The 23,110-nt window shown below is 49.1% G+C and overlaps 1 protein-coding gene across 1 annotated transcript; it reads left to right on the top strand.

Annotated features, from left to right (window-relative positions):
- Positions 1-1,425: 1,425 nt before the first annotated feature.
- On the top strand, positions 1,426-21,028 carry LOC101273064 (somatomedin-B and thrombospondin type-1 domain-containing protein-like). Its single transcript, XM_049699182.1, has 5 exons — positions 1,426-1,669; positions 10,406-10,600; positions 12,890-12,968; positions 15,647-15,823; positions 19,418-21,028. The coding sequence occupies exons 1-5, from the start codon at positions 1,426-1,428 to the stop codon at positions 19,533-19,535; spliced, it is 813 nt and encodes a 270-aa protein (XP_049555139.1). The 3' UTR covers positions 19,536-21,028.
- Positions 21,029-23,110: the final 2,082 nt, after the last annotated feature.

The raw sequence follows: 23,110 nt of genomic DNA, 5'->3' as shown, positions 1-23,110 counted from the left end.
ATACCAAGAAGCACGATTGCTGGCTTGCGTTGTAAGAGTGTATTTAGTCTTGTAAGAAACTGCTAAACTGTCTTCCATAGCGGCTGTACCATTTTGCATTCCCATCAGCAATGTACGAGAGTTCCTTTTGCTCCACATCTTCACCAGCATTTGGTGTTGTCAGTGTTCCAGATATTGGCCATTCTAACAGGTGTGTAGTGGTAGCTCATAGTTTTAATTTGCATTTCCCTAATGACATGATGTGGAGCATCTCTTCATATGCTTCTTCGCCGTCTGTATTTCTTCTTTGGTGCGTGTCTGTTTAGGTCTTTGGATCGTTTTTAATCCAATTGTTTGTTTTCTTGTTGAGTTTTGAGAGTTCTTTGCATGTTTTGGCTAATAGTCCATTATCAAATGTGTCTTTTGCAAATATTTTCTCCCAGCCTGTGGCTTGTCTTCTCATCCTCTTTTTTTATTATTATTATACTTTTCTTGTTTTCTTTTATTTATTTATTTTATTTTCCTTTTTTGTTTTTGGCTGCGTCGGGTCTTAGTTGCAGCACACAAGATCTGTCTTTGTGGCGTGCGGGCTTCTCTCTAGTGGTGGCGTGCAGGTTTTCTCTTCTCTACATGTGGTGGCACAGGCTCCAGGGCGTGTGGGCTCTGTAGTTTGCGGCACGCAGGCTGCCTCAGTGAGGCACCAGAGCTCAGTAGTTGTGGCACGTGGGCTTAGCTGCCCCAAGCATGTGGGATGTTATTTCCCCCACCAGGGGTCGAACCCACGTCCCCTGCATTGGAAGGCGGATTCTTAACCAGTGGACCACCAGGGAAGTCCCTCTTCTCATCCTCTTGAGTGATACAGGTTTGTAACAAATAAATCATTTAAAAATTTAAAAAATGGGTCAACTTAAGGATAAATATTCAGGAAATGATAGTTAAAGTGGTAGAAATATAGCAAAAAAGGAAGGTGTATCCAAGGGACTCGGGCAATACTGCCGATACACAAAGGGCCTGGTACACAGCCTGGCTCTCAAGCTTACCAATTATTATGCCCGTTATTACTATTTAAATAATATTGGCAGCTATCGTTGCTCTTATAATTATGGCAGACCGGCTGTTACTGTTATTAGTGCTATAACAATACACTATTGTTATCTATTATAATGCATTGTTTTGATGAAGCTCTGTATAGCTTCTAACTCCCTGGAACCTGGGGGCAATGGGATACGCTGCAGAGTTGCTGCGGTTATTATTACTGTTATCTTGATATTTCACCCCCTCAAGCCGCGCAAAGTTTTTATAGGACGAATGGGGGTGGATAACAGTTCCATGACAGGTAGGAGGTGGGTCTGGGGAGGGGTCGGGCCAGGAGCCTCCGCCCCACAATGGGGCGGGCCGCTTAGGGTCGGTCCCGGTCGGCCTGCGGTCCCCAGCCTGAGCCCGGCTATGGCCCCGTGCGGCGCGGCGCCGATCCTGCCGCTGGCGCTCGCTCTGACCGCTGTGGCCGCGGTGTCGTGGGCACGGGGACCGTCGGGCACGCTCTGGTCCCGGCAGGGCTGCGCCGCGCTGGGCCGCTGCTGCCCGGGCCGTGACCCGACCTGCGCGGCCCGCGGGCCCCCTCGCTGCTTCTGCGATCAGGCGTGCAGAGAGGTCCGGGACTGCTGCCCCGACTACGCGCGGGCCTGTCCAGGTGCGCCCCCGGGAGCACGTGGCATGGGCGGAGCTCCCAGCGCGGAGGGGAGCAGGGTACCGGGGTGCGACGGTACAAGGAAGAGAGGAAGCCGCCCTCGGAGGGGGTTCTGGACCTGGAGGGGCGCAGGAGCAAGGGGGACGGGGACGCTCAGGACACCAGGCGAAGAGTGGGGCTGGAAAGGTGCGCGCGGAGAAAGATGCTCGGGCGGGCATGGACGCCGCTGCGCGAGTCTGGGGGAGGGGGCGGAATGGAGACGGATGCGAGGAGAATAGAGGGGCGTTTGGGAGGAGAGGGTGCGAGAGGCCTCCCCTCGCGCGGGACTTGGGAGGACCGCGCGAATACGGAGGGCTCGTGGAAGAGGCGCGCGAGCCAGGCGCTCGGGTGAGGGACGCGGGGCCCCCAACAGAAATAGGCTCGTGCGGGCACTGAGGGGTGCAAGAGAGGAGGGGGCGAGAGAGAGCAGGGGGCGCACTCGCTAAGGAGGGCGCACGCGGCTGGAAGGGGTAAGAGGGAGGAGGGGGCGTATGCGATCATCAGGGCTCGTGAGGCGTGGAGGGGTTGCGAAGGCGCAGAGGGCGCTTGGGTGCCAGATTTAGCAAATAAAAATCCAAGATGCCCAGTTAAACTTAAATTTCAGTTAAATAACAAATACTTTTAAAGTATACATATGTCCTCAATATTGCACGGGCCATACTTATATTAAAACTTATTATTTTTCTGAAATTCAAATCTAACTGGCCGTCCTGTATTTTATCTGGCAACCTTAGCTGGCGGAAGGGCGTGGGGCATAGGGAGTGCGAGTGGGATCACGCACCACATCGCGGGCAGGGAGGTCACAAGGCAGATGGAGGGGGTGTTGAGAAGCCGAGAGAAAGGCTGAAGCCTGGAGAGGGTTTGGAGTGGAGGGACGCTCAGAGCCGAGAGAGGAAACGGGCTGGGTGGTCCGGGGAGGGGCAGAAGAACTGTGTGTGTGTGTGGAACAGGTTAAAACTTAGGTGAATGAGTGGGGGGAGGTGTGAGGGGGTTGGGATGGGATGTACTGATCCCTGGGCAAGTAAAGTCCGGGCACTGGTCCCAGTGCCGGCCATGGCCACCAGACCAGGGTCTAGGTCATTCCCTCTAGAGACCCCTGCCAGAGTGGTATCCACCAGGCTTTGAAATTAGGGTCCACTTTTGTTGAGCCCCCGGTGGGGAGGACTCCATCCTTTTTAAATTCCAGGAATAACCTTTTCACACCCATTGGACACAAAATTCTGTCACCTTGTCAAGCGGATATGATCTAACTTTCCTTTGTCAGGGAGAAGAGTGATTGATTGGAGCCTCTACCTGGAGATATCAGTGGAGCTTTCTTCGGGAACTTATATTTAAATGAAGGCAGCTTTAAAACAATTCAAAATTGAAGGGATCCAACATTTATTGATCACCAACCTACTCTGTGGGCTGGGTCTCTCATCCAACCCGATTACTGTCTCACAGCACTCTGGGGCTCTGGTCTATAATAATGTCCCTACTCAGCAGATGGGAAGAGCGTGGCTCAGAGAGGAGCGGGCTTTGGCCAGCCAAGGTGATCCAGTAGGATTTGGACCTGGCGATCCCCTTTCTTCTAGCCCCTTGCTGCTTCTCACAACTTTGAGTGGCAAATGGTGGAAATTCAGGTAGCAGAGACGAAAAAGTAATTTTGGATGTGCTGTCTTCCCAAATCATAGCAAATGAGACTCCCCCAGATTAAACTTGCAGAAGGACTATCTTGGGAATGCTTTTGTATTCATCTGCTTCTGTGCAGAGAATGCATGCAGCCGTGTGGTCATTCAGAGTGTAGGGCTGAGGTTCTTAGTTCAGCTGCACCCACAGGGGCTTCCCTGTCACACGGCAGGAGTGGGGACCCAGGAAGGGAACCAGGTAGAGGGATCAGTGATACTTTCCCACGGTTTGATCCACGCTGACAGAATCACACGATGTTATCAGCTCCCCAGGGGTTCCCGTTACATAAAGAGCTTGGGCTGGTGGGCCCAGCAGCCTCAAAGCTTTGCCCACCTCTTTGTTTTGCTCCTTTGGGAAGGTGTCAAAAAGGCAGTAGGTCTAGGATCTGCCCCCTTGTCTAGGCTGGGCAGAGCTGAGGTCTTATGGATAGACCTGGGAAAAGTTCACTTTTCCACCTCCCAGGGGAGCAGAGCAGAAGGGGACATGGGGACCAGTTAGGCGGCAAGATATGTTTTTTCATGAGTGATTTAGGCGATAAAGTTGACTAACTTCAGGAATTGATTGTGGTAGAGGGAGGTGTTGAGGATGGCTTAAAAACAAACAAACAGGACTTCCCTGGTGGCGCAGCGGTTGAGAGTCCGCCTGCCGATGCAGGGGACACGGGTTCGTGCCCCGGTCCGGGAGGATCCCACATGCCACGGGGCGGCTGGGCCCGTGAGCCATGGCCGCTGAGCCTGCGCGTCTGGAGCCTGTGCTCCGCAGCGGGAGAGGCCACAGCAGTGAGAGGTCCGCGTACCACAAAAAACAAACAAACCACTAACATTTACTGAGTACTTATTACCTGCTGTTTTAGGTGCTTTAAATAAATTGTCTCCTTTAAGCCTCACAACAGCCCGATGGAATAGGTAGTGTTATCACGCCCATTTTACAGATGAGGCACGGAGACATGGAGAGGTAGCGAGCTACTCTGACTTGCCCAGCTATTAGGCAGTAGATCTAGGATTTGAACCCCAGCAGTCTGGCTCCAGATCACAATACCATATGGTTGCTTGAGGGTGGGAGGACTTAAGCCTGTCGCAGGAGGGAAGCTCGAGCCCTCAGGTGAAACAGGAGCCCTTGACCTTGCCCACCTTCAGTTCAATTACATTGCTGGCCACCTGCTATGTGCCCAGCTCAGCTGGGACCAGTGGGGGCCAGAAAGATGGGACTCTGGTCCCCCTCAAGCTTATATTCTATTTTTGGGCAACAGGGTGGCTTGCTCAGTTAGAGCAAGCGGAGGCTTGGAAATGATTGGTGAGGATGGGGTGGGGTCAGGAAGAGGGTGGGTCTGGAGCAGCTAGTAAAACCTTAAAGGATGGACACCATTACTTCATGTTTTTCAAGTTCCTTACTGAATGTTTTTAAGTGTTTTATGCTCCTTAATTCTTACTTCAACCCTGTAGGGATCAAAGTCCCTACTTATGCACTTATGTGTTCATTGTGCTAGTCAGTACTCTGAGGGTTGTGACACAACTCGTATTACTTAAGCTAATAAGGGGATGTATTAGGACAGGTAACTGAGAAACAATCCATGGATTCTGACTTCAGGCATGGCTGGATCCAGGGACTCCAAGGATGTCATCGGGACTCTTTCCACCTCTCAGCTCTGCTTGTGTTAGTTTCAATCTCAGGCATGCTGTCACCGAGTGTTGATAAAGACAGTACCTAGTAGCTCCAAACTGGTGTCCCTAGTGGAATGAGAGATCCTTTTCCTAGTTATTCCAGCCAAACTCCTAGGGATGGTTCTCATAGGCCCAGTTTGGGTTGCATGCTCATTCACGATCCAATAAATCACTGAGCCTAGGGAGAAGGAATGTGTCAACGGGTCATGTCTGGGTCACCTATGTACCCAATCCCAGGAGTGAGAAGGTGAGGTCAGTCCTACCCAAACTATGTGGACTGAGAGTGGGGAGGGTCGCTTCCTCAAAAGAAAACCGAGGCGGTGTTACCAGAAGATGGGGGTAAGGAGACTGGGAGGGCAGAAGTGACAGCTGCCCACTTCCAGCTGTAGCGGACCCTGCATTTCAGGGAACTCGAAGTAAAAGTGTGCTGAGACATCAAACAGGAGGAAGAGGAGGCAGGGGGTGACTGTGGATGCACTGGGGAAACACATTTTTAGCCGCTAGTGTTTACAAAAGACATTTTGTGAAAACACCTCAACAGGAGATGGAAACCAGTAAAGGATTTCAGATGACAGGTCAGAACTGCATTCCAGAAAAATCCTTTTGCTAGACAGTGAGGAGGATGGACAGTCAGGGGGCTGGGCAGTGAGGTTCAGAGAAAAAGGTCGGGTTTGAATTGTCCAGAAAGGCATTTCCTGCTGAGCCTGGGCCTGTTGGCGGCAGGGCAGAGGGATCCAAGGGGACTGTGGGAAATTCAGCCTGGCTCCAGCAGGCTCTGCTGACATGATGTTATCTGGGTCTCCAGGGCTGGAAGAGCAACCTTAAAAGCTCCTCGCATCTCCCTCTTTTTCAGCTGCACTGATAAGCTAGAATTTCTCCTTTACTCAGAAAAAGGTGGGATGGCCTTTGTTTTGAGAAACGCTGCCATCTGGTGGTACCTTTCTGGAATGCCAACTTGCGGTCACATTTCCTTTGTGGTCGCTAAGGCACAATTTGCTCCTTCAGAATTCACTGACTCTTTATTTACTGGGTCCCTATGTGTCAGGCACTGTGTTTGGTCCTGGAATTCAGCAGGGAACAAGGCCCCCGCCTCCACAGAGCTGACATTCTAGTTGAGGAGGCTGACAATATATGAATAATCACATGAACCGAGGTTGTGACCCTAGGTCTAGGTGAGGTGTGATGACAGTTCCCTGGGGGTGTCAGCTGTGCATGCTGCTTGGTGACATCACAGATGCCAGCGACATGGAAAGAATATGCGTAGGGTGGCATCTGCCTAATTTTCTGCAAAATCTCTCACCTGCCTGGCAGGGGATCATGGTGGGACTTTGGAAATTCCCTTGGTCCGGCTGCCCAGCCAGTGCCTGAATCTGGGCTGCCATCTCCTTGTCAGTTGTCCAGCCACTCTGTGAACACTGACACTAAACTCACTTTTTCTAGTAGATTTTTTTCTTTTCTTTTTTAAAAATATTTATTTATTTATTAACTAAGAACAGGTTGCACCTGGTCTTAGTTGTGGCTTGCTAGCTCCTTAGTTGCAGCAGGTGGGCTGCTTAGTTACAGCATGCATGTGGGATCTAGTTCCTTGACCACGGATCGAACCCAGGCCCCCTGCATTGGGAGCACGGAGTCTTAACCACTGCGCCACCAGAGATGTCCCCACTAGCAGATTTTTCTATTGCAGATTATACTCTCTCACCTGGACAACTGCAGTAGCTGTTTTATTGGTTTTCCTGATTCTGCCCTGACCCCCATCCGGCAGCTAGAGACATCCTATTAAAACCTTAATAGTGATAATGTCACTCCTCTGCTCAGAACTTGGCAGTGGCTTTTCTTCATGCTTTGAATAAAGTCCAAGTTCCTTACAATAGTCATCAAGGCCCTGTATGCTATCACTGCCCGCCTCTGTCTGACATCACTTCCTGCCACTTTCCTTCCTGCTTTTTATGCTCTAGCCACACTGGCCTCCTCACTGTCCCTCCAGCATCTAACCAGGACTCTGCCTCAGGCCCTTTGCACTGCCTGTTCCCTCTGCCTGGAACATTTCCCCTCAGATACCTACACAGCTCCCTCCCTTACCTCCTCAGATGACCTTTGTCATGTAGGCCCCCCTTGACCCCTCTATCTAAAACAGTTTCTTGTCGCCCTGCACCTGCCACTCTTATCCTTCTTTGGATTTTCTCAGAGCATGGATTGCTAGTTGAAATTACCTCATATATTGTATTGTTTCTTGTCTGTTTCCCCTACTGAATGTCAGCTCCTCCAGGGCAGGCGCTTTTTCTGCTTTGCTCCTCTGTGTTCCCGGCACCCGGGCCAGTGCTTGGCATATAGTAGGCCCCAAATAGTTGTTGAATAAATGCAGAGAGTCCCCTGTTGTATTGAGTGTTTACTATCTTCCTAGTGCTGCACATCTGTCATTGCACCAATTCTGTGAGACTATAGCTGGAATCCAAGCTTGTGTGACTCCAGCGTCTTGGCTTGACTCAGATATTCAGTCTCCTTAAGCTCTACTTGCCTCTTCTGTGAGATGGATTTGACAATAACGCAAATACATACATATATATATATGTAGGAGTTGGGGTTCTGGCGAGTGACAGGTGGTACGCCCAGAAGAGTTGAATGGAACATAATTTGACAAGGGTTCCATTCGCTATGGTGCGGGCAGGGGGAAGTGGTGTTATAGGAGCCTGGTGAGGGCAGGATCCATGGCTGAGGGGCCCCTCCATGCAGGACTGAGGGTGAGGTGGGTGGAGGGGCAATAAACACCTGGGCTGCACTCTCCTCCCCATGGGTGCCTCACTGGCTAAACTCAATCAGCGGCCAGGGGGCCTCTCTGATGCACAGGCTTCCCTGGGGGGCAGAGGGCACAAAGAAGGACCCTAAAGTTGTTGTGAGGATTACATGAAGTCCAGGACTTGACCTGCCTGGTCCAGCAGCAGTGACATAATTGACATCGATATTAGGTGGGTGTTGAAAGCAATAGATGATTGTTCTGCTGTCGTACTTTATTTCCTCCTTCCTTCCTTCCCCTGAGCATTTCAACTCTGCTCAGAGTTGAGAGCCATGCAAGGAGTATGTGACTTCCTGAGGTGCCAGAAGCAACACTGTCTGTGTTTACAACACAATCACCTCCTTCCCTCAGTTCAAGAATATACACTTTTTTTTTTCTTCGCATTTTCAAGTTGCTGAACTAGGATATGTCTCATAGCCGGTGAATGTTTGTCATGAGGACAGACCTGGTCTTTCTTGTTCCCCACGGTGTCTCCAGCACCTAGGACAGTGCCCAGCTCACAGGAGATGCTTGGTAAATGTTTGTGGAATGAGTGCACTAATTCTGACAGCAGTAGTGCCCTGTGTGTTCACAAGTGTCTCTGTGTGTGTGTGTGTGTGTGTGTGTGTGTGAGAGAGAGAGAGAGAGAGAGAGAGAGAGACTGTCAAGGCCTGTCAAGAAACGCTTGACAATTTCTTTTTTTTTTTTTAATATTTAGTTAGTTAGTTTGGCTGCACTGGGTCTTAGTTGTGGCACGCGGGATCTTCTAGTTGTAGCATGAGAGCTCTTAGTTGCAGCATGTGGACTTAGTTGCGGCATGCATGCAGGATCTAGTCCCCGACCAGGGATCAAACCCGGGCCGCCTGCATTTGGAGCATGCAGTCTTACCCACTGGACCACCAGGGAAGTCCATGGCTTGACAATTTCTTGTCAAGAAATTCTCTCCCTGGGGAAAGTCTGAAGATCCCACGTTTTGGCCAGATGGCCTTCCCTGTCTGGTTTGGCCCAGTCCTGGTCTGGGACTGTGGACTTGGGTGAAGAAGCTGAAGGTCTCAAAGGCCACATCATCAGAAAATACCTACTCACTGGGCCCCTGACTGTGGTAGCACAGGGAGCATCTCATGGACATGGACGCCCAGCAACTTCCTTCTTTTTTTATGGTGGAATATTTCAGACCTAGCCCAATGTGGAGAGAACAATATAATAAACCCTCATGAAAAGCTAAGAAATAAGCCTAGATGAATACCACTGGAGCTTCTGCATTCCTGCCCTTCCTACTCAGAGGTAACTGCTATGCTGAATTTGGTATTTATAATTCCCGCGGAGGGGTGTGTGTGTGTGTGTGTATATATATATACACACACATATATATATTCAATGTATATAAAATATATACAGTCAGTTCTCATGATGGATGGTAGTTACAGTCTATAAAATCCCCATGAACACTGAATTGACAAGTACTGAACCGTTGCTCCTAGGGGAAATATGTACACACCTATCTCACACAGATTATAATCTTAAATCCTAAAAACAACTCATTCTCGTAGATTCTCTTTTAAAAAAGGGAAGAACAAGATTCAGAGGTATTAAGTGACTGGCCCAAGAGTGCCCCACTAACAGGTGTCAGAGCTGGAATTCAAACCCCGTCCTCCTGGTCCCGGAGCTGGAGCTCCTTGAACTGCACCACACAGCCACTGGCTCCCTCCATCCAAGAAGGCAGATCGGGGCCTCGTTTGACCTCAGCTGCAAATGTGCATGTTGGGTGACTCCGAATTTTTGCTGTTCTGCGTATGTCTGTGCATGACTACAAAAGCTCCTCAGATATTGGTTCGGGGGTTACAAATCAATTTTTAGCAAATAGGTAAATTCACAAATACCAAATCTGTGAATAGTGAAGATTGACATATATATACTTAGGTATATATATCAATACAATATCATATATATGTGATATATACATATATAGTATCATATATATGTAATATATGTATATTACCTATATGAGTTCTTAAACACTATATAGCACTCTTTTTCATTTTTTAAGACTGTATCTAAATAGTATCACACCAGAAATAGCTTCTGCAAGAGGCTTCTTTCCATCCACGTTGTTGCTAGTGTAGTCATGGTTTGCTTCATGGCGGCAGAGGAATAGCTAGTGTTTACTGAGCACTTGCTGTGTGCCAGGAGTGAACGCTTTATACGTCACATCTGGTTGAATCCTCAAGGCCACACTATCAGGTGAATACTCTTCTTATACCCATTTGACAGGGGAAGAAACTGAGGCACAGGGAGGTGAAATCAGTTGTCATAAGTGCCTAGGAAATGTTAATTGGAGGAATGGGTGATGGAAACCACTGGAATGATTGCCAACAGGATGATGGGTAAATAGAACGTGGAATTCTAAGTTTAGGTAGACGTATACGTCTACCAAATTTGTCATAGAGAAACTTTTAAGGCACACATGGATTCAGGTTTGCTGAAGTTCTGGTGCTCACTGTGGTGCTTTGGGGGGTTCGGCTTGTGGGGAAGGTGGACAAGACCTGGCCGCTGCCCAAATTCCATAGCAGTTGTCCTTGGAGATGCCACCTTCTCTTCCAGCGGTCTCCTGCATCGTGGCAGAGTGGAGCAGCTGGAGTCGCTGTGTCAAGCCCTGCCAGGTCTCTTACCGTCTCCGCCAAAGGCATGTCCTGCAGGAGCCAAGAAACGGGGGTGCTCCCTGCCCCCCACTGGAAGAACGGGCTGGCTGCGTGGAGTACTGGAACCACCAGGGGGTGGAGTGCCAACAGTCCTTGCGTGAGTTGGGGTGGCCTTGGGGGTGGCTGTCAGAGGGAAGAGCCTGCCCAGACCGCAGGGCCCTCCATAAGTTTCCGTGTGGGGTCTGAGAAGGTGAGGTGAGAAGCTCTGACTTCCTCTGGGCATCTCGATGTCTTCTTTCTGCTCATCTCCCATTGTGAATCAGTCAGGGCTTTGTTTAAATGAAGATGACAGGAAACCCATTTTAAACTGACCTGAGCAAAAATGTGTGGCTCATGTAACTAAGATCTCAGGGTCTGCATTCAGGCATGGCTGGATCTAGGAGCTCAAGCAATGTTGCCAGGAACCTATCTCCATCTCTCAGTTCTGTTTTCTAATGAGTTGGTCTCACTCTCAGGTAGGCATTCCCCCTGTAATGGTCTTTGATAGCTCCAGGCTTCCCTGCAACCAGCCTAGCAGCTGGAAGAAAAGGCCTCTTTCCCCTTAGTTTCAGCACATGTCCTTCGTTTCACCAAACCTTACCACGGTGTCACCCTCCTGTTTTAAATTCTCCAATAGGTATCCCGCACCCTCGTGAAGCCCAAACTCATCTTCCTGGTCTACAAGCTCAAGTGCTCTGGCTCTTACCTCCTGTGACCTCACCTTCCTTCTTCCGTCTACATTTTAAAGGATCATTCTGTTCACTGTGGGGACAGGAGACTGAAAGGGGTCAGAGGGCAGCGGGGAGGCCAGGGAAGAGGTGACTGCAGTGGTGCAGGCAAGAGAGGAAGGTGTCTGGACCAGGATGGTGGCAGTGGGGTGATGAAAGAGGGAATGTCATTTCCTCTGCCTGAAATCCTCCTCCCTCTCCTTTGCCACCCACATCTAACTTGCCTGGTTCATCGCTTCCTGTGTAGATGTCAGTTTTCTCCAGGAAGATTTTCCTGACTGCCCCTACTACTGCCCCTACATGCCATCTGCCATGCACTTGGCCACATTACTTGACTCTGTGAGGCCAGTGTTACTATGCATTTTACAGAAGGGGAAACCAAGGCTCAGGGAGGCACAACACCTGCCCAAGATACATGGCTCATCGTGCATCATTTTATTCAACGCTGACAATAACCGTATGATATAGGTTCTAGTATTATATTCATTTTTTTTTTTTTTTTTTGCGGTACGTGGGCCTCTCACTGCTGTGGCCTCTACCATTGTGGAGCACAGGCTCCGGACGCGCAGGCTCAGCGGCCATGGCTCACGGGCCCAGCCGCTCCGCGGTATGTGGGATCTTTCCGGGCCGGGGCACGAACCCGCGTCCCCTGCATCGGCAGGCGGACTCTCAACCACTGCGCCACCAGGGGAGCCCTAGTATTATACTCATTTTGCTGATGAGGAGACTGAGGCTCTGAAAGGACCAAGATCACTGAGATGTAAGAGGGGGAGCTGGAACCAGAATCTGGGCTTCTCTGGGGCTCTCCTCGCTGCTCTAGGCTACGCCCAAAGCAGCACTGGATGTTGGAAGAGAAGAGAAAAGGGAAGTTGTGCATTAAGTGTGTTACCTTCTCTCGATCACAAGCATTAATTAGTTCAACACCATATCTTTGATTCAGCCCCATCACTCAGAATGGGCAGGGGTAGGGACATCTTTGGGCTCTTTTTCCCCCTAAGGAATCACCAACCTCTCATGGACTGACCCTCAATTCTCCTCTGTGTTCTCCTCTGTCTGCTCCAGGAAGGAAGAGGCTTGGAAGTTGGCCCAACAAGATAATTTTATTAATTCATTTACCTGTCCATACCTCTGTCCCCCTTTTCTTCCATCCTTACATTTCCCCACCTATTCATTCATCTATGCGTCTGGTTCTTTTATCCCTTCATCTGTCCATCGACCTATCATGTCTTCATCCATCCTTCTTTCCATTCATCATCTCTGTCTCTCCTTTTTTCCATCCTCCCATCTTCCCATTTACTCATCACCCATCCATTCTTCCTTTCTTATATCATTTCAGCCACCCATCCATCCATTCAGTTATTAACTCATCTCTTTTTTTCTCACTCACTCACTTATTCATTCATCAAAATCATTCATTTGAAGAACTTTTTATTGAGACTCACTATACAACCCACTGTGCTAGGCCCTGAATCTAAGAGATAAATATGATCCTGCCTCCATCATTGCATAAGGGGTACTTGTGGGGACTATCTACCCAGTTACAAGACCCCACAGTCTCCTTAGGGCTACCATAGACATGACTCTGACACCAGGAGTACCTAATCGTGCTTCCTGTGGTGTCATAGCCTTGGGGGCGGTGGTGCTGGGCTACCTGACTCTGTTTTCTCCTTGGCCCACAGTCCCTGCTCTGATAACCACAGGCAGCTACGGGAAAGAACGAGAAAAGCGAGGTGTCCCCAAGAAGCAGGAGACAATAGGGTAAGTGGAAGCAAATGAACCCAAAGTCAAACTCAGATTTGTGAACATTTTTCCTTGGATTAGACTTTCATCATGTTTCTCTCTTCCTTTTTTTTTTTTTTTTTTTTTTTTGCGATACATGGGCCTCTCACTGTTGTGGCCTCTCCCGTTGCGGAGCACAGGCTCTGGACGCACAGGCCCAGCGGCCATGGCTCACGGGCCCAGCCACTCTGCGGCACATGGGATCTTCCCGGACCGGGGCACGAACCCGTGTCCCCTGCACTGGCAGGCGGACTCTCAGCCACTGCGCCACCAGGGAAGCCCTCTCTCTTCCTTTAACCTCTCCCCATTTCTTGTCCTGTTACATTTGTAAACCCATGAACATGAACTTTGAGTCCTTAATGCCTGGTCTCTATTCAGCTTCATTCACTTACTCATTCACTCAGTGTTTATTGTTTATACGACAGGTATGTTTATGTCGTTTATATGCGTTAGGCCTTGGGTCTACAGCAAGGAAGAGAAAAGGACAGAAATACTTGTCCTCATGGAGTCTGCCTCACAGGAGGCAGACAATAAACAAACACATAGCCTGTCAAATGGTGCTATGGAGAAAAATGAAGCAGGGAAGAGGGTGGGTGTGCCAGGGACATCCTTGTTTAGAGGAACTAAGATATTGAAGAGGTTATCTGGGGGAAGAGCATGACTGGCAGAGGGACTAGCAAGTGCAAAAGTCCTGAGGCAGGACATGCCCGGTGTTCAGGGATCAGCAAGTAGTTCAGGCTGGAATTCAGGGAGAGTGAGAGAGAGTAGGAAATGTGATATATTGGGGGGAGGGGGTGGTCAGATCACACAGGGTCTATAGGCCGTGGTGGGAAGTTGGGTACTTTCTCTGCATGAGTTGGAGTCATGGGAGGGTTTTGGGCAGAGGAATGACAGGATCTGACTTAGGTTTTCACAGGGTCCCTTTGGATACTATTTGGAGAATAGATCGTAGAGAGGCAAGGAGGGAACCAGGGAGACCAATGCGGGGCCTACAGCAATGGTCCACATGAGAAATGAAGGTGGTTTGGACCAGGGTGGTAGCCCTGTGCCTTTGAAGGGTGGATTTCAGGGACTGGAGTCAGACAGTGTGTTGCCGATGGTGGTGATGAGGTCAAGCATCTAGGACAGTGCCTGGCACATGACAGATACTCAACAAATATTAATTGAAAGAATAAGGTCTGAACTAAGGCAGTACTAAGGGAGATGGAGAGGAGAGCTCTATTTGTTAGGATTCCTTTCACTGCAAGGCACAGAAACTCAGCTCAAACTGGCTCAGGTGAAAAGGAGAATTATTGGTTCCTATAACTGAGAGGGAAGTTTTGAAATAATATTACTTCAAGCATGAACTGGAGCCAAGAGGTCAAATATTATCAGGACTCCCTCTCCCCTTTCTGCCTTCATATACTGGCTTCATTCTCAAGCAGGCTCTCTCCCTGTAGTAGCCAAGATGCCCTCGAGCAGCCCCACATCCTCCCAGCTTAGCAGCCCCAGCTGACGGGGTCCTTCCTCCCAGTCTCATTGTGTAATTTCTGGATGAGGTTGATTGGTCCTGCTTGGATCCTAGGCCCATCCCTGAACCAATCACTGTGACCCAGATGATGGGACCTCTGATTGGTCAGCTTGAATCATCTGTCCACTCTAGGGGCAGGTATGGGGAGCCAGGACCAGGCATCCTGATTGATTGCCCCTCCAAGACCACGTAGGGTGAAGACAAGAGTTCCCCAAATAAACCACCAAAAGGGCAAGAGAAAGAACGTTGGGAAGGCGAAATTTCCAATTATCACAGGCTTCTGGCAAGGACAGGTTCCTGAGGCGTTCTGGGGCAGCTGAGAGGAAAGGGCTCTGGGCCGACTTTGGGCTGTTCCTGGAAGAAAACTGTCCACTCCTTGGGCTTCCCAGAGGCTGCAGCCACCAGGGGGCAGCAGCCCCACACAATAACCTCCCGGGGTCCTTGACAAGCTGCATCTCTTGCAGCAGGGAGTGCCATTTACCACTACTTGTAGAAAAAGTTGGGTCGAAGTAAAATTTTAGCAAATTGGGTCTTAACTCAGATACTCCAGAATGGGACAGTTATTTAAATAATTCTTGCAGTGACTCTTTTCTGTAACATAGGATCTTTTGCGAAATGTGGTGGAGTGCTTATTGAGGCTTTTGGGGTTAGGCGGTTCCATTTTAGGCACTACCACTTATTAGCTGTGTGACTCTGGGCAAGTTATCTTTCTGCTCCTCGGTTTCCTAATCTGTAAGCTGGGGCCAAGATCTACCTTGCAGGGTTTCCCTATTCCATTGGACCAAATGATTCGGCAAATTTTTGTCGAGCCAGGTCCTAGTCTAGGACTTGGACACAACAGTGAACAAAACAGATACAAATTCCTGCCTTTGTGGAGCTGACATTACTGCGGGGGAGAGAGATGAGAAGTAAAGAATATAATCTTTTGGATAAGGTGTTTGAAGAACTGACCCATGGAAGCCCTCAATGATGTTAACTTGAAAAAGCAGGAGCCAAGTCTCATGGATGCAGATTGAGTTGCCCAAAAGGTTTCTTCTGTAGCAGGGAGAAATTGTATCAACCTGAGCCTGCATAGGGCTAAGTACACAGTAGGTGCTCCATAAATGCTCACAGGTGTTTGGGGTGGTGTCTTCCTGTGTGGCTGCAGGTACTGTGTCCAGTTCCGGCTGGGGCCCGTTCCAGGGAGCTGCCAGCAGGTGAGGGCGCCCCATGCCCAGTGGACAAGGTATCTGACCCAGGGCCACACAGTTTGTGTGAGGTGTGAGTGGCCTGCCCAGGATGCCAGGAGCCGGCGCTGCTACGGGGATGGTGGAGGGGCCGGAGGGTAAGCCATGGGACTCGGGCATGGGGAAGTGCGACTGTAGAGCCTGGGGCCTCTCTGCAGCCTGAGAGATGAAGGTGCCCAGGGAGTGGGAGCCTGTTTCCTGGCCAGGGCAGGGCGCAGGAGGGTTCTGATCCCAGTGTCTGAGGAGGAGCAGCTCCTGCCATTTCCAGCTGTGTGACCTTGGGCGATCTCATAACCTCTCTGAACCTCAATTTCCTGATCTGAAAATGCAGATAATAAGAGGACCTCCTCATGGGGCAATGATGAAAGTGAAGTGAGATTGTGCAAGTTGAAGACTTAGCATAGCTCCTGACATCCAGAAAGTACTCAAGAAAAGGGAGCTGGTTTCATTGTTGAATCCTTACAATTCCCTTAAAAGCCAAGTTTGGTTACCCTCATTTTATAGATAGGGCAACAGAGGCTCAGAGAGGCATTGTGACTTAGTCAAGGTCACACAGGATTTGACCCAGATTTGGCTGTTATCATCCCCCTAGACTCCTCCCACAAGGGCAGATGTCTTGGAAAGCACTTAGCATTACAATAGTAGCTAAAGTTTATTGAGTGCCTACTATGTGCCAAGCATTATTCTAAGCTCTATATTCATTCATTCATTCAATACATATTTGTTGAGCACTTACCATTGAGCATGTGCCAGACAATGTTTTGGGTACTGGGGAGATGCAGTGAACAAAGGAGCTGTGGTCCTTCTCTTATGGAGACACATTCTGCTCTGAGGAGGCAGACATTAGGCAAGTAAACCTGTAATTTGTCAGATGGGAGATAAGTGTTAGGGAAAGAAAGCAGAATCGGGGAAGTTCTGGGGATTTTTTTTTTTTTTTTTTTTAAGGAAGGTGACACTAAGGAGGTGACACTTGAACAGAGTTCAGAAGGAAATGAGGGAGGTAGACATGTGGAGGTTTGGGGGAAGGGCATTCCAGGCAGAGGGAACAGCAAGTGCAAAAGCCCTGAGGCGGGAGCGTGCCACCATTGAGGCTGGCGTGGAATGAGCAAGGGGGAGCGTGGAAGGAGGTGAGGACACATTGACACACAGGATGCCCTTGAAACATTCCAAGAGCCCAAAGTGGATACTTTCGGGATCCTCTCCTTCTAGATGAGGAGACTGATTCACAAAGAGGTGCCCGAGGTCACACACCTAGCAAGTGGCAGAAACAGGCTTTGAACCTAAATTTCTCAGACTCCTTGGCCAAGCTCTAAAGACAAGTCTAGACTGTTTTCCACTGACTGTACTTTTCCATGCAGGGATTATTAGACTGTAGGAACAAGAGCTCTCTCTGGGGTCTCTCCAGGGAGTTCTACCATTTCTAAGGATATTAGTTTCCTGACTTTTAAAATTGAGCAGCCCTGCTCACTGTAAACCTAGAGCAGGGAATGCCAGTGCCTGTTGGGGTGTTAGGGACAGATGTATCTGAACGAGAGGCATTGGGACTGCACAGATCTGGGTTCAAACCCCACTTCTGGCCCTTACTAGGTATGTGACTCTGGGCAAACCCTTCTTACCCTGACAGTCCCCACCACTCAGATAGTGGGAAGGATCCTGAGCCCTTTGCACAGCACCTGGCTCCTCATAGGTGCTTAGTAGTGGAAGCTGCTCTTGTCATGTTTAACCTATAAAATAGGTATAATAATATATGTACTTTGTGAAAATGACATGTGATAAATGTGATGAACCTGGCACATAGTAGGTGCCCAATAAATAAATGGCAGACAATAGGGAGGCCCTCTCAACCAACCTTCCTCCAACCTCTCCCCTCCACCACTTACTCGTCCTAGACCTGAGATTCTACCATTAGAGATTCATTCTTTGGACTAGATGCTCACTTATTAGAGCCTCAGTTTACTTATCCATCTTTGAATAAGCCTTTCTAGCCCTAAAACTCTGATCAGTCCCAAACTTCTCTTTTTGGATGCAAATACTCCAGGAACATGGCACTTTGGTGAGGCTGAGATGAGGGTCGCAGGGACTGCTGCCTCTACCAGGCATGGGTAGAGATGGAAAGCAGAGCCAGGTCTGTGCCAGGCAGGGGCATCTTTCTCTGCTCCCACCCCAGCCAGGCCAGGCTCACAGAACAGGTGACGGAAGGTCTGATTGGGGGCATGAGCTCACCAGGCAGGACTGGGCAGAGGAGGAGGATCAAAGTGAGGATGGAGAATCGAGCTGCCAGCCAGATTCTTTCCGTGGGCAGCTGGTGAGGGCGGGCATGCAAAGGGCCCAGCCCCGGGGAGGGTTAGCCTGCCATTTGGGGATTTTAGGACGGTTTATTTAGCATGAGAAGTGTCTCTGAGTTTGGGACAAGCAGAAGGAACACCTGCTATAGTCATGCACCTACTGTGTGCTGGGCACCAAGTGGGTGCTTTAGATGTGAGCTCCCACTCAAGCCTCACAAGCCCTGTTGAGACAAGGGACATTCATTCCATTTTATACACTGAGGATGGCAATAACAATGGTAACTTTAAATGCTATCGTTTGTGAAGTGCCTGTTAGGTGCGAGGCACTGTGCTTAGAAGCTTAGAACAGTGTCTGGCACATAAGACAATCTGTGTGTGTTATTATTGCCATTATTTGCATTTTTAAAAGATGTGAATTATACCTACAGAGACTTGGCTAAAACATATATGAACAGGTTAATAAATGTTTGCAAAGAGGACACATCTGGGTAGTCACCACCCAGGCAAGGAACAGAACCTGGCTAGCCCCACAGTCCCACCCCCAACCGCAGCCCCTCCCCTCCCCATAGAGGAGACCACCATCCTGACTTTTATGGTAATCCACTGTACAGTTTTCTTTATAGCTTTACTCAACTCGGTGCAGATCCCTAAACACTACAGTTTAAATTTCCCCCCGCAAACTTCACATATATAAAGTGGTACAGGATGTACCTTTTAGAATTCGACTTCCTTTGCTCGACATGCGGTTTGCAAGGTCCGTGCACGTGGCTGCCTTGTAGCACTGGATCATTCATTCTTGTTGCTGAAATGGTTAGCTATTATTGTCATGATCATTTTTACTTTCTCTGCACACAGCATCTCATCAAACCCTCCCAACGCTTCAGAGGGGTGGAGATTATAGTTATCTGTTATTCATTGAAGAGTCAGAGGCTCCTAGCAGCTGGGTCATGAACCTCCCCACCCCACCATTCCAAAACCTTTCTTAATCACTCCACTCTGTTGCCTCCCAACAGGAGGGAAAGGGGGGGTGCAGGGAGGTTAAGGATGTCTTAGTGTCACCAGACCCTAAGAGCCAAGTCTGGATTGCCCCGGGTGGCCTCTAGGGTCAGCAGTTCTGCGGCCAGCCCAACTTCTTCATCAGACACAGTAGACACAGGGCCCAGTGTCCACACATGTTCAGGCTCCACAAAAATGCTTTAATTTTATCCTCTTAAAATCAGAAGAAATAAGATGTAATAGTAGTGAAGATCTGATACTGACTCCAGCCCGGATTATATTTATCTTTTTATAATGCAGTTGTAAATTTTGATTTAAAACATTTTTGCATGGAGAAGGGGCCCCTGAAAGCAAATAGCCCTGGCTCCCAGGGGAGTCATGACGCCGCTGAAGCAGCCCCATGTCTTGCAGGCACCAGCTGTCGCTGTGGCAAGCAGCCGGCCACCCCCGGTGCCGAGGGACCTGGGAGAGGCTTGGGCAGCTCCGGGACTGTTCCTGCCCCGAGGTCCACAGCCTCGTCTTCCTCTAGCAGCGATGACCCCCGTCTGTCCAGAGCCCTTCTTTCCAAAGCCTCCCTGGGTGGCAGGGAAACCCCCAGGGCTTGGGATCCTCCAGGACGAGGGAGTGGGGAGAAACCTGCACATTTGAGACTGAAGGAACAAGCCTTGTCCTTATGCTGACACTGAAAATAGCTTTATGTTTCCACTGGGTGCCAGCTGAGTCACAGCCTTACTGCCATCTCCCTCTAGTTCAGGGCTTCCCAAATTTCATCTCCTAAATACACCCTTCTCCATTTTGCCCTATTTTCCTTACCTGTACCTTTTTCTTTTTGACACCCCACCTCACTCATCCTTTTTTTTTTTTTACTTAAATAAATTTTTTTTTAAAGGAAGCTTATACTTACATATATGTGTATAAATAGGAAATGTTTTTTTTAAAAAAATCACAACTAGAAATGAAAATAAATAACAGTAGCAAACATTTATTAAGGTACAAGTACTGTAGGTACAGTGTGCCAAGCCCTGTCCTGGCCCTTTACACATACCGACTCACTGGATCCTGAGTTAGGTGCAGTTATTATCCCCATTTTACATGGGCCAAAACTGAGGCACAGAGAGGTTAAGTTACTTGCCCCAGGACACAAAGCTAGTGAGTGGCAGAGTAGGGATTTGAAACCCATGAGCTATACCTACTGCTAAGATTTTCTGCACGAGCAGTACATCAGCTCCAGGAGGGCAAGGTTTTTGGTCTGTCTTGTTCCCTGCTGTGTCCCCTGTGCCTAGAATAGTGTCTGGTACGCCATAATGCTCAATAAATATTTGCTGAATAAATGAAATGAATAGCTGAATGATCAGCTGCCATAATTAGAAGGCAATCAGAAAAACAAACACAATGGAAACCAGACAAGTCTGGTGAGGTATTGTTGCCCAAGGAGCCGAGCATGAAGCCTGCTCTCTCGTTATTCAAACAAGACATTAGCACGTGTGTGAGAGGGAGTGAGGGGACACTAGCATCTAATGGAGACTAGACCCTTGACAAACTAGAGGAATTACAAGGGACTTGAAAAGGAGCGGATTTTCTCCCCTTGGGAGTCAGCTGTAATTACTAAGCATTTTAACACCTTTATTGAGCTAGAATCCACAATATTTTACCATTCCCTCAAAGTGTACAATTCAGTCTTTTTTAGTATATTCGTAAGATCGTATAACTTGGTGTCATTTTAGAACTCTCTGTGCCCCCCTAGAAGAAGCCCTTGTACCCATTAGCCGTTCCTGCTCATTCGTCAGACCCCTCCAGCCCTAAGCAACCACTAGTCTACTTTCCGTTTCTAGGGATTTGCCTGTTCCGGACATTTCATATAAATGGAATCATACAAATGGTCTTTTGTGTCTGGCTTCTTTCATGTAGCATAACGTTTTCAAGGTTCATTCATCCTGTAGTCAATTATTTAATGCCCTGTCCTGAATTCGTGTAAAACGATCTCATTTATTAGTCCCTCACTTTGGGAAGCACGGTGATAGTGAATAAAGAACTGTGGGGGAGTCCTGGCTCACTTCCTGTCCTCATGCGAGTGTGCTGGCCCAGCCTTCCCAGCCTTTGGACCCAGGAGCTCCGAGGATGGAGTTGGGGGAGGGGTGTATCTTTCCGCAGTCCTCGGGGCTGGGCAGGGACTGGCCCACATGTTCCTGCTATTCAATCCTCCTTCCTAAATCAGGACTCCGGGCACTCTTGGGAATCACTGTCTGTTCCCCGTCTCTGGGAGTGTGAATGAGTCACTGGGCAAGCATTTCAGCAGCACCTGTGTGTGTCTGTCTGTCTGTGAGGAGCTGGGGCAACGCAGGGGAAAGAGGTGCTGACTGGTCAGGAGGCCAGTGAGGGGGCTGCCCCGGTTCACATCCAGGCCAGGTTCCCTAGAAGCAGGCTTTCTCTGCCTCTGCCCCTACACTTGTTTTGGCCGCAGGAGGTCGTTTGACATGGAAATTATCTTATGTGTGTTTAACTGCTGTCTTCCCAAGCAGACTAAGTGTCTGAGATGCCCCGGCTCTGTAGTATAAACTTTCTGGAGTCCCTCATAGCTACCGTTGAAAAACCAGCCCCTAAGGAGTGATGCCTGTTTTAATCCCCTCAAGGATCCTGGAAGGCGGGTGATCTTTCTCCCATTTGCAGAAGGAAAGACTGAGGCTTAGGAAAGTCAAATGACCAGTACGAGTTCTCATTACCAGGAAATTCTGGAGCTGGGATTCGAACTGGGCTCCAAAGCCTGTGCTCTTGACCGAACAGGAAGGCAGAGGCTGTGGTGGGAAACACCGGGTTACGGGTACCATGAAACGGGACATTTACCTGGGGTACTCCTTCTGGAGCGTGTTGCTTTGTCACCGAACCAGCTTCATTTTGCCTGACTCACAGCAAGCCAAAACGCTGAGATACCGAGGTTTGCAAACCTCGTGGAAATAGGAGAACAAGTCTCAAATCTGCCTCCCAGAGGAGCTCAGGGTATTTATGGGAAAAACAATAAAGCAGCAGGGCGGTCTGAGGCATGGGGAGCGGAGGGAAAGGTGACTGGAAAAAGGTGCAGTCACTGTTATTCTGCACAGGTGCAACCAAGCTACAGGCCTCTGTATGTTAAAAACGAGGGCACTTAGCACCATCTGAGGGTGGAGTTTTCGACCCTCTGACGTCAAAAAGTCACCAAAGGAACACTCACTAATACCCAGTTGAAGGGTCAGTGGTCCTGTCCCATCTTAACAGGCTCAGCTAGAACTAGACACAGCCAACTCCAAATTCCTGGAAAACAACTGCGTCAAACGTCTTATTGTTTAGTCTAGGAGCTGCTTGGAGGACATGGAAGGCCTTGATTAGTGAAGCCAGGTGAAATGGATTTGACTCATTACCCCCAGTTTCAGCTGGAGTCTGTGCAGAGTCAGGGAATCTGCTAGGGGAAGGGGAGGTATTTCCATGCAGCCAATACAAAAAACCCCACAAAGTTCAGAAATGTGTTGGAGACAGAGGTGGGAAGCATGCAGTGTGATGTTCTTGGAGCCCTGCCCCACACCTAAGCACTTCAAGTCAAGGACCTTTGAGGGGTAAGGGACAGAACTCAACCAACTGTAGCAGAAATGGAAATTACATTACATGTAATTCATGTCAATAATTACATGTCAATAACACATGTAATTAACATATTCAGGATAGATCTCCTGGGTATGGCTAGATCCAGGGGTTTCAAGGTTGAAGCTGTCTTATCGCTATCTTTTGGCCCTGCGCTCCTCTGTTTGGCTTTTTTCTTAGCGGGCATCTTGTGGTGGCATAGATGGCCATCAGCATCTCTAGGTTTTCTTCCTCCCAGTTTAGTAACGCCAAGTGGAAGAGAGCTTCTCATTTCCAATGGCCGTAGCTCTGGCTAAAGTCCTGGGGTTGCTGCTTATTGACCCGGCTCATCGTACATGCTCATCCCTGAACCAGTAGGGCAGTGGGCTCTGATTGGCTGGGACTGGGTCAGTCCTGGGGGTAGGAGAGGGCTTAGTCCTACTTTAACCACATGGACCAAGGGGAAGGGATAGTTCCTCTAGGAAAACTCAGGGTGCTGCTATCAGAAGCAGCAGG

This window comes from Orcinus orca, chromosome 16 (genome assembly GCF_937001465.1).
Source record: "Orcinus orca chromosome 16, mOrcOrc1.1, whole genome shotgun sequence".
In the NCBI taxonomy this organism is placed as follows: domain Eukaryota; kingdom Metazoa; phylum Chordata; class Mammalia; order Artiodactyla; family Delphinidae; genus Orcinus; species Orcinus orca.
Note: the sequence above shows the minus strand (reverse complement) of the source record. Positions and strands in the feature narration are given on the sequence as shown.

Bases quoted from the DNA above. Each gene is read 5' to 3' on its own strand.
- LOC101273064 (XM_049699182.1), top strand. From the start codon at position 1,426: ATGGCCCCGTGCGGCGCGGCGCCGATCCTGCCGCTGGCGCTCGCTCTG. The intron at 12,969-15,646 runs GTAAGTGGAAGC...GTGTGGCTGCAG, and splicing joins AAGAAGCAGGAGACAATAGG to GTACTGTGTCCAGTTCCGGC. The intron at 15,824-19,417 runs GTAAGCCATGGG...CATGTCTTGCAG, and splicing joins GATGGTGGAGGGGCCGGAGG to GCACCAGCTGTCGCTGTGGC.